Genomic DNA, 12061 nt, shown 5'->3' on the forward strand with positions numbered 1-12061 from the left:
GTAACCCTGAATTTCTCATGGCCAATCCATCTAACCTGCACATATTTAGACTGTGGGAGGAAACTACAGCACCCAGAGGAAACCCACGCACATGGGGAGAATGTGCAAACTCGATGCAGACAGTCATTTGAGTGTGGCACTGAATCAGATTTGTGGCGCTGAGACAGTAGGGCTAACCACTGAGCCACCATGCAAAGATAGTGAGAGGCATGAATGCTGACAAATATTACAGAAACAAATAATTAAAACTGATTTTTCATCCTGTAAAATTATTTATGTCCTACCGTAACTTGCTGCAGCTCTCCTCTACATTGACCCCCGTGTACGCTTCCCAACCCTCAGCTAGGAGAAAGTGAGGACTGCAGATGCTGGAGATCAGTCAAAGAGTGTGGTGCTGGAAAAGCGCAGCAGGTCAAGAATCCCGATAAAGGGCTTCTGCCTGAAACTTTGATTCTCGGCTCCTCGGATGCTGCCTGACGGGCTGCTCTTTTCCAGCACCACACACTTCAATTCCCACCCTTTGGTCCAATTTAGTATCATCCACAACTTTAGAAATTGTGCTTTTGATTCCTAAAACCCAAATCATGCTTGAAAATGGCTTCCTCAGAGTCCTTTCCTGCAGCCTGTAAGAACCATCCACCAAACTGATTTCGACACGAGTAAGTGGGGAAAACATGAGGCTGGCTTTAATCCCACATTGCAGATTTAGGAGTACGGCAATGCTGTCAACAGGAAGTGGAATAGAGCCACTGGTGATCTGCAGTAATTGGCATCTTGGTCTAAATGCCAACTCTATGAGTCGAGTGTGAGAAGATAAACACCAATTGAAAGGTTTCAACCGCTTCCAGACCAGAAACCGAACGGAAATGAGTCAATTATCTTCACAAACCACACTGGAGCGAGTGCAGAGAATTGTTTTGAAGTACGGATTCAGTCGAAACAATTCACAAGTTGCCACAGTCTCCTTGCGTAGGGACCTGAGGTACTGAACAGGAGGAATTCAGAGAACTGGGAGTGCTGGTTTTTGGCCAGCACCCTTTCCCTGGCTGGGGCAGTGGGAACCCACAGTCGCCGTTTCACTCCTTGTTCGTGAGATGTGTATCGAGAGCAGGCTGAATGTGACACCGTTGCCATGCCAAGAAAATTCGCGCCAGCCCAAAATTTTACCCTGACCCCGCAAAACAAAATGCTGTTAAGACATGCAGATCTGAACTCTCTACTCTCAGTCTTTCAAATGGAAGCTTTGAAAACAACAAAGACCTGCATTCATATAGCCCCTCTCATGACCTCAGCAGTCTGAAGTTCACCTGACGAAGGGGTAGGGCTCTGAAGGCTTGTGATTTCAAACAAACCTGTTGGACTATAAGCTGGTGTCGTGTGACTTCTGACCTTGTCCACCCCAGTCAGACCCCACCACACCAGGACTTTTTGATGCTGCAGTCGTTCATGCGAAACTGGGAGTGCAGCAAAGCAAGATCCCACAACCAGCGATCAGATATGAATCAGGTCGTCAGTTCTCATTAGTGACCTTCGAAAGAGAATTCGGTTCATCCCTCCACAGATGCTGGACACCTGCTGGGTACTTCCTGTGTTTATTCTCAGGCTAAAAGCATCTGCCTTTGATATCTGTAACCACTTTGTTGGGAATCAGGAATAGAAAGCAAAGTTCCTCAGTGTCATGAAGCTTGAAATTAATTACAAGAGAATTTATTTGTATTACAAAGGACAAAACTGTGCCTGAGAACTCCAAGCATAAGATACTGCTTCAGCAGGGGAACCATAAATACTATGTAAAATTGTAATTCATAATACTTTCAATGTTAGTGTCATTCGTAATGCTGTGTTAGTATTATTTTGATTTAAAGTGAGTGAAATGTAAACCAAAGAGAAAGCCTAACAGAATGGAAGTCCATCTTCATTAACATTGTTTTCGGCAATTTATGGTTTCATCTGGGATTTACAGTTTACTTGTATTATATGTACATCCAAGACTTAAATAAAAGCAAATTATTGTGGATGCTGGAAATGTGAAATACAAACAGAAAGTGTTGGAATACAGCAGGTCAGTGGAGAGAGAAGCAGCGTTAACTTTTCAAGCCCAATACAACTCATCATTGGAACTCAAGTTGTTTAAAGTTGCACCAGGATTTTATAAACACCCTGCGCTCCCTTGTTGCTTTGTAACACTCTCTGTAGCAGCATTGTACAACACAGCTTGTTGGCAGGCTGGAGGAGTGGCTGTGGTGTGACCCTTTTAGCCTTTGTCACTAACTTTGGTTGAAAACACCTCACTTGTGAATGCACACCCAGTGTACATCTGCTGACCATCAAGTGCAACTCAGTAACAGTGAGTGCAATACTCAACAATAATACATTCAGATCCGCTCTTTCCGTATCACCATTTCATCGACAAACAGAAGTTAAAAGTTAATATACCTATGATTTGCGACTGTATAACATGATCCCAAACCCAAAGCTCATGATAATCTCATTTTCCTTTCTTACTAACCTGCTGTGCGTGTCATGTTTCCTACATTACAGTGACTGTGCCTCAAAAAAAACAATTCATTCTTGTAAAGAGAATAGGGATATTTGGAGGTAGTTTAAAGCTCTCTTTAAGTACAAGACTTGTTTTCTCAAAACTTAGAAAGAGCATTTTATAAATTAATTCCAATATTGTAATTGCATTCCTGGTCTATCACAACTTCTGAGGTACTGCAAATACTTTCCTAGCTCTATATGGTCACACATATCTCTGGTAACAAGCTTACAAAGAGAATGAGGAAGGTACTGCTGTACATCGTGCACTGATATTGTTTATCATAACCAACACAACTTACATCTGGCCACATAGCTAGGAAGCTCATTCAGTTAACTCAAGCACAATGGTACAGAAACTAAACTCAGTCAGATCCTTTAGCAATCTTTAAAAGCTTTGATCACTTACTTGGTCCAGTAAGTTTGCTTCCTCCTGCACTGCCATCTTCCCCAGCTAAGGATGAAACCTGCTGATCCGATTAATGAGTACTTGGATTAAGGAATTCACTATGGCATTACACCAGTTCTATAAATAGCAGCTCGGGTGGTGGAATTGAATATATCCCTGGGTTTTGCTGAAGGGCTTCACAGACAGAACAAACTAATAGATATAGTTTCTGAAAACACTAAAACACCATACCTTTACTGCTCTCGCAATACTTGCATGTCACTTCCCGAATGTCCAAGTGAGTGTACAGTATTTATAGAGTCCCATCACACAGTTTACATGTAAATGTGATAGGCATGTACCAGAATAGCAACAGCAGCTGCTTCACGGTCTCCGCTGGGCCCCAGCTTACCCAGTGCCTGTTTTCTACAACGCAAAGCACTCCTGGTCCAAGTCAACAGCCTTCATTAAAAACAAGTTGCCCGCGGTTATAAAACGCTGCCCTAAGCCAACTTTCGACGCATTCAGCATTCGCATATTCCCACCCACATCCATTCTGTGCAATTGCTACTGCCCCACTGCAAAGTGGATTATGACACAAGGAAGGAAAACATTCGCAAAGTGCATTTTGACAAAAGCAAAACCACCATGGATGCTGGGAATCTGAAATGCAGATGGAAAGTGGCACATGAGTTCCAGCACATGAGGGTTGGGAAAGTGATACAGAATTATTAGTGCCAGGCCTGTGTTGGCACCTTATGTTTCAGTTAGGCACTTCACAGCCTTCTGGATGCAACACTGAGTTCAACAAGTTCAGATCATAACCCCTGGTTTCTCTTTCTCCTTACAAACACACTTTCCTTTTTTGAGTATTTGGAGAGTTCTTGCCATCTGTTTCTGAGTTTCAGACCGGCTTTCTCTTGAACTCTGGGCTTTCCTCTTCAACGATTTTCCTAGTCATTCTTTGCAGTTTTCTGTTTGACTTGTTGCCTGTCTTTGAGAATTTCATTAGGTTCGCTTCTATTTTTAGCTTTTCAAGTTGACCACACATGGTGGGTCTACCCCTTAGAGTGTTCTTGCTAGTCAGAGTGTGTATTTGCTGTGCGTTCTGAGGCATTCCCTTCGATGACTGGCACTGAATCTCTTTTGATTGGGGAGGTGATGGCCTTGTAGTATTATCAATGGAGTTTTAATTCCACAGACCCAGATAACATTCGAGGGACCTGAGTTCGAATCTCACAATGGCAGATGGTAGAATTTGAATTCAATAAACATCTGGAATTAAGATTCTGGATTAGTGGTGCTGGAAGAGCACAGCAGTTCAGGCAGCATCCAAGTAGCTTCGAAATCGACGTTTCGGGCAAAAGCCCTTCATCAGGAATAAAGGCAGTGAGCCTGAAGCGAGGAGAGATAAGCTAGAGGAGGGTGGGGGTGGGGAGAAAGTAGCATAGAGTACAATGGGTGAGTGGGGGAGGGGATGAAGGTGATAGGTCAAGGAGGAGAGGGTGGAGTGGATAGGTGGAAAAGAAGATAGGCAGATAGGACAAGTCCAGACAAGTCAAGGGGACAGTTACTGAGCTGGAAGTTTAGAACTAGGGGTAAGAGTCTAATGAAGACCATGAATCCACTGTTGATTGTTGGGAAAAGCCTAACTGGTTCATTAATGTCCTTAAGGGAAGGAAACTGCCATCCTTACCTACTCTGGCCTACTCGTGACTCCAAACACTCCAGCAATGTGGTTGACTCCTAACTGCCCTCCAGGCAATATATGTTACCTAGTCAGTGATGCCCTAAGCCAATGAATGAATAAAGAAATTTGCTTTTTCATAGCCTGGTATATCAGTCTAGGCCTAACATTTCATGCTGAGAGTGTGGTGCTGGAAAAGCACAGCAGGTCAGGCAGCATCCGAGAAGCTGGAAAATCGATGTTTCAGGCAAAAGTCCTTCAGCAGCAAGGGCTTTTGCCCGAAATGTCGATTTTCCTGCTCCTTGGATGCTGCCTGACCTGCTGTGCTTTCCCAGCACCACACTCTTGACTCTAATCTCCAGCCCTCACTTTTGCCTAGCATCTCATGCATTTATGGTTGCCCATGTTTGAATGTGAAGCAACAATCTCAGACCCATTCCTCCCTCTCTCGCTCTCCTTCAAACTGAATGAGGGATTCAATTGCATTGCAGTCACTGCCACCTAGTGGCACCACTCAGAAACATTAATTAATCCTGTTTCATTGCACAAGACCAGATCTCGATAAGGAAGTGAGTGAAAGGTTAACAGGGGATGGTTGGAAACCATTAGTGGAATAATCAAGTCAGCCATGATCTTATTGAATGGCAGTGCAGGCCCGAGGGGCTGAATGGTTTATTGCTGCTCCGAATTAGCTTGCACGGAGAGTAGCTTTTCAGGATTGCCTGTTCACGTCTCCCGGCACCAACCTCTGTTTTTAACGTATCCTGTGATCTGGCATCACGGAAAACCAATATTATTGAATCTTGCTTATTCTCACACTATATTGGGTCCTTCACTATCTGACCCTCCCCCACCATTTATTTGCTCAAAGTCTGTTGCAGTTTCAACTTCTCTGGCAAAAGACCGGGGCGACTTTGGCAGCTGAAAGAGTCAGAGTTTGGAAAAATACTGCTGGGCTATTGCACACAGCTGAGATCTGGGCCTCAAGGAAGCCCAGATGAGTCTAGAGTTTGGAGAAACCCTGAGACAGTGCCGGCTTGGTGAAGCTACCTGTCTGCAAAAGAGCCGGAATTTTGCCTGCGGTTCGTTGCTGTGATGAAATTTCAGGAATCCAGTGGAATGCAGTCTTGGAGAAACGGCTGGGCAATTGATTTTTAAGCAGCTGTTAAGGCAGACTGAGCTGGAGCAGTTTTGAAGGAAATTCTTAGAGGTCATGCCTTTGAAAGTGAAGGTTTGATATCCCACATGAAGATGACAAAGTTTTATTATGATTTGGTTAGCTGCTGAGATATGACAGATTGGTCTCGAACCCAGATGCACTCTGTGAAATGGCCAACCAGAGTTTATCTATGAACCCATATTGGCCTTCTGCTAATTCTGAATGTTAGAATGTAAGTTGGGTCAATTGGTTTACTTTACTAAATTGTTATTGTAATGTTTATTTTATTCAAAATCACGGAATCTCGTGGTTTTAATCTCTATAAGAATTAGGATTTCAAACTTCGTCTACTTTAAACAAAAAGGTTCCAGCTGGTGTAATGATGGATCAAATGGCCTCCTTCTGAAATGTAACATTTTATGATTCAAAACTGGTTCTTAACATAAAATAAATTTGTCATCATTATCCAGGAACATAACAATATCATAGAATCCCTTCAGTGTGGGATCAGGCCATTTGGCCCAGCAAGCCCACATCTCTCCTCTCCACCCCCACACCCTATCCCTGTAACCCTGCATTTCTCATGGCCAATCTGCCTGACCTGCACATCTTTGGACTGTGGGAGGAAACCACAGTACCGAGAGGCAACCCATGCAGACACAGGGAGAATGTGCAAACTCCACACAGACAGTCGCCTGAGGCAGGAATCGAACCTTGGCAATGAGGCATCAGTGCAAACCACTGAGCCACCGTGCTACCCCAATGTTCTATCCTTTCCTTTACTGAATGCCTGGTAACAGTCTCACACCTGAGTCAAACCATTGCAGGTTCAAGCACTAAAGATGCTCTTTGGTCTGCCTGAAACGTGTTGGTCTTCCAGAGCAAGAGTCGACCCTGACCGAGTGTTACAGACTGGCACATTCCAAGGTCCAGGACTATGTGCTGAGGGACGTGGTAAAGTTTTGGGGCAGCTGCTGCCAAGGTGTAGTGATGTCTTTCTGTCAAAGTACAGTAGAGGTCCATTCAGTTATTGGATCCTCCTAGTACCTCAAATGTAAGTAAATAAAATCTTGCATGAGAAAGTAATGCGTTTGGTTTTATATTATAGAATGGTCGGGGAAGTCAAATTCCTGTGTTTGTTTCTCCAAACATAAAGAGTGTACAGAGCCGAACTGCTTTAGTGACTATGGATGTGTATAAAGATTTTTTTAATATCTAAAATATATTTTGGAATGAAAAATATTGTGGGTTCAACTCTACTCCAGAAACATGAACGCATTATCTTGGTTGGAAGTTCAGTGTAGTCCTGAGGGAGTGCCACATTGAGGGAACACCGAGGGAGTGTCGCACTGAGGGAACACCGCACTGACAGAACACTGAGGGAGTGCTGCATCGAGGGGAACACCGAGGGAGTGTCGTACTGAGGGAATACCGAGGGAACGCTGCATTGAGGGAACACCGAGGGAGTGTCGCACTGAAGGAACATTGAGGGAGTGTCGCACAGTTGGGAATGCCGCAACTGAAGGAGTGTCGCACTGAGGGGAACTACGAGGGAGTACCGCACTGAGGGAATTCCACGTTGACAGAACACCGAGGGAATGTTGCACTGAGGGAACACAGAGGGAGTGTTGTACAATTGGGAATACTGAGGGAACACCGAGGGAGTGTCGCACTGAGGGAGTGTCGCACTGTTGAGAATGCTGAGGGCATGCTACAATGAGGGAAAGCCACACTGATGGAGTGCCGCACTATGGGAGTGCCATAAAGTTGGGAACACTGAGGAAATGCCGCACTTTTGGAAGCGCTGAGGGAGTGCCGCAGTGAGGGAGCGCCGCACTGAGGGAGCATTGCACTGCTGGGGATACTGAGGGAATGTCACACCGAGAGAGTGCCGCACTGTCAGGAGCAATGAGGGAGTGCCGCACTGGGAGCTGGCTGTAAATGATTTGGATGCTGAATCGCCACAGTGCCTACATTTCAAACTTCATTGTAAAGCATTCCATGATTGCGAAAGGTGCCGCTTAAATATTGGTCCAGCCCTAATATTAGGCTCCATGCCAATTTGTGCTTGATATCATCTCTTTGAAATGCCTGAGGGAATTTACCATTCCCAAGGTTCTATATGAACGCACTTGTTGAGTTCAGGCTGGAGCAGAGTCTTGGGATGAGATTCCATCAAAACTACTTGAGGTCAGGGCAGCTTAGTAAAGTGAATGGGTCAAACAAACAAGGCCCTGTGGATACAAACGTAAAGACTGCAAGACACTTTGACAGCACACTCCCTTAATGAACAGGGGTCGAAAAATACCAAAACTAATGACAAATAACAGGCATGTCTGATATGTTTTAACAGTATGACTTCAGCTTTGTTCTAAACTGGAGGTTATGATAGTGCATGAAGAGTCCAAGGGCTAGCTTTACGTCTCTCTCACATGATAATGTAATGATGTGGACGTGCCAGTATCGGATTGGGGGAGACAAAGTTAAAAATCACACAACACCAGGTTATAGTCCAACAGGTTTAATTGGAAGCACTAGCTTTCAGAGTGCTGGTCCTTCATCAGGTGGTTGTGACGAAGTTTGCTGTACAAACTATAAATGTTGTGGCATTTTAAAACAAAACATCGAAACCATCCGATGCTGTTCCCATCTCTAAAGGTACTCTGTCATCATGAAGGGATGTTTACCTCGGAATAAATAGTGTCTCACTGCTTGTGGTGTGTCAGCTCGGCCGAGTGCTGCAGTTCTTTACTGGTGACTCAGGAAACCTTGGATTCTGAAGCAGTGGGAACTGAGGCACGGTCAGTCTGTTTCAGTCAATGTAAACAATCCCATTGCAACATTCAAAGCAAAGTCCTCCCTGGGTCCTGAACCCCATTTATCCCTCAAAAAAGTAGCCAAAGTACCAAAACAAAGAGACTGCTAATTTAATTTGCATTTATCTGTTTATGGGATGTGTGTATCCCCAGTAAATCCAGAATTTGTTGTCCCTCCCTAATTGTGCTTGGAGCAGTTAAGAGTCAACCACATTGCTGTGGGTCTGGAGTCACGTGTAAGGCCAGACCAAGTTAAGGACAAATCTCCTTCCCTAAAGGGCACTGGCGAACTAGATGGGTACATAACAATAACGACACATTAGTCCCATGATTGGGACAAGTTTTCAACTTTATACTATATTCTTCAAATTTAAACTGCACCAACTGGCTTGGTGGGGTTTGAACCCATGTCTCGAATGCATTAGCTAGGCTGGGTTACTGATCTAGTGATATCCAGCCATTCACCTGCTCTGATCTCAAAAGTGCTCTTGGGATCTTACTGGATGCCACATTAATCTGCAAAGCAATGGCGACCAAACTTCACAAGTAATTGAGCAGTTGTGAAGCAAGCATTCTTGGGCATTTCCTGAGAATGTGAAAAGCAAATTATTTTCTCTCTCCCTCCTCTGACGTTTTGAGCAGAGAACAGTACACAGCCCAGGAACAGACCCTCTGGTCCATGATGTTGCGCTGAACATGATGCCAAATTAAACTAACCCCTTCTGCCTGCGTTTGGTCCATATCCTTCCATTCCTCACATATTCATGTGTTTATCGAAAAGCTCCTTAAACGCCCCTATCGCATCTGTCTCCACCACCACCGACAGCACATTCCAGATACCTACCACGCTTTGTGTCAAATACTTGCCCCTCACATCTCCTTTGAACTCTCCCCCTTCACCGTAAATGCATGCCCCCTAAGCTTTTGATGTTTCAACTCTGGGGGAAAAAGGTTCTGACCGTCAGCCTTAGCTGTGCATCTCATAATTTCGTAGACTTCTACAAAGTCTCCCCTCAGCCTCTGCCACTCAACAACCCGTGTTTTTTCTAGCCTCTCCTTGTAGCTCATACCCCCTAATCCAGGCAGCATCCTCTTCTGCACCCTCTTCAAAGCCTTCATATCCTTCCTGTAATGTGGCGACCAGAACTGAATTCAATACTCCAAGTGTGGCCTCACCAAAGTGTGATACAGCTGCAACATGACATCCTGACTCTTGGACTCAATTCCACGACCAATAAAGGCAAGCATGCCATATGCCTTCTTTGCCACCTGATCAACTTGTGTGGCCACTTTTAGGGAGATATACATGAGCTATTCAATCCAGCAGCACGACACAGAACCAATAAAGCTCACCAAGCTGCAGAACTGTGAGCCAATCAACTCACTGGGATTCCAGATCAAATGTCATTATGTTTTTGGATCACATGGACTAGCATTCTTTCTGAGGACATGATGAACAATAATAAGGTTTATCAAGCAAGCGTCCAGCTATAACCTGCATCTCAACCAAAGCTAATGTTATTAAGATTTCAACAACGTCAGCACAATCAGTCAAACTGATGCCCCAGAGATGATCCCAGAAATTTCTCAGAGCATCAGCAGCTGCAGTAAAACCTACAGGAGAGAGCTAGGAATCAAAAGTGAGTTATGATCCCAACAAAATAAAAGGACTGGCTGGGATATTTTTCACTGCAGCATAGCAGACCGAGGGGTGAAAGTTGATAAAATCACGAGGGGTACAGACAGAGTTAATGGGAGGTGTCTTTTCCCGAAGATGGGGGATTTCAAGACTAGGGGACATATTGTTAAGGTGAGAGGAGAGAGATTTAAAAAGAACATGGCGGGCAAAAGTTTTACACAGCGGATGGAATGAACTTCCGAAGGAAGTGGTGGATGTGGGCACAATGACAATGTTTAACAGACACTTAGATAAGTACCTGAATAGGAAAGGTTTGAGGGATAGGGGCCAGGAGCAGGCAGGTGGGACTAGTTCAGTTTGGGATTATGATTGATACAGACTGGTTGGACTGTCCGTATCAATCATCAGGGTCTGTTTCTGTGCTGTATGACTCTACGACAGAATTTATCAAATGACCTGAATGCAAAATGCCAGTGGCCATGGTTTCACTGTTTTAGCTTTTCTTTTAACCATCAAACCAAAATCAACATCAATTCAACATTGATTAACAGTAATCCAATATCAACCACAAATCGTACTTTAAATAGCAGTGGAACAGGAATGGATCTCTCATATTTGTGAAGTAGCCTATTCAGTAGGTTTGGCAACAATCTCATCCTCAAAGAGCCACATTCCTTGGGTAGGGTTCCACCTCCTTTATCTTACAGGCTTTCACCACTGAGACCTATCTGACAACCGTTTTCCCTGACCCAAGCTCCATCGGTGTAACTTGCACCATAAAGACACACTTTAGCACATTCCTCTCAGCTCTGCTGCCAGAGCTAATCTTTTGGGTCTTCTTTATCAACTAGGCCATGACTCTTCACCTCTTGCTGCCTGCCTGGACTTCAGGGCACTGCCCAACATCACCTCTGCCCTCTGATTTCAACCGTCTCCTATTCCCCAAGTTAGGAGAGCTGATGTTTATGAGGAATTTCTTTCAGATGAAGCATCAAGACATCAAAAGTCATCTACTCCTGCTTCAAATAAAATTTTGATGATAAGTAGGACATAGTTTTTTAAACTTTAAAGCAAAATCAGCTTATACATTTTAAAAAAAGAGGATCAATCTCTCATTGGTAAACAATACCGAGGAGACAAGATTGAAACCCCGCGTAACTTTAACCTGTGGAGTGGATGTTTCTTTGAGGGAATTGATGATTCCATGTGTTGAAATGACGGATATTTGCATCTAAATCATCACGTTTCTGAAAGGAGCTGGCATTCAGTTTGAAACATGATAGTTATGGAAATATAAAACAACAACGCTGTCAGCCATGATGGTGAGAATAACAGCTTGAGGGTAAAGCTTTCAAAGGTGATTCCGAACGCTACATTCCATCAGAATAATGAATATTGCATACCCTGAGAGCTGCAAAGCGGGGAATTACCCCAACTGTTGTTTCAATCTGACAACAACTACTGAGGAAGATCAGCACTGTACAACTGACCCAAGCAGAGTGATTGTACTCACAAAGCTTTTTCCCGCACGAGGGTGTTTTATGGACACCATTCAGCTTGATTGGCATCACATCTATCACCATTCAGTCCCTCCCCTGCTGGTGCTCTGTAGCAGCAGTGTGTACCACCTACAAGACGCACTGCAGAATTTCATCGAGGCTCCTCAAACAGCACCTTCCAAACCCACGACCACATCCACTTGGCAGGTCAAGGGTAGCAAATACATGGGAGCACCACTACCTCCGAGCCACTGGCCATCCTGACTTGGAAATATATCGCCCTTCCTTCACGGTCGCTGGGTCAAAATAGAGCCATACAATTCCTATACTCAAAG

The 12061-nt window shown here is 44.3% G+C and overlaps 1 protein-coding gene across 21 annotated transcripts in view; it reads right to left on the reverse strand.

Moving 5' to 3' along the window:
• The window catches only part of ank3b (ankyrin 3b), a 716427-nt gene that overhangs the window by 264436 nt on the left and 439930 nt on the right, over positions 1–12061 (reverse strand). The window contains exon 1 of one of the 21 annotated variants that reach the window (XM_072557890.1): positions 2948–3097. The exons of the other annotated variants lie outside the window; for them this stretch is intronic. Coding sequence (XP_072413991.1) covers positions 2948–2983 — 36 coding nt within the window. The 5' untranslated portion in view covers positions 2984–3097. Of the gene's footprint in view, positions 1–2947; positions 3098–12061 lie in introns of those variants that run through there. 21 annotated transcript variants of the gene reach the window in all.

Source organism: Chiloscyllium punctatum, chromosome 38 (genome assembly GCF_047496795.1).
Source record: "Chiloscyllium punctatum isolate Juve2018m chromosome 38, sChiPun1.3, whole genome shotgun sequence".
Classification (NCBI taxonomy): domain Eukaryota; kingdom Metazoa; phylum Chordata; class Chondrichthyes; order Orectolobiformes; family Hemiscylliidae; genus Chiloscyllium; species Chiloscyllium punctatum.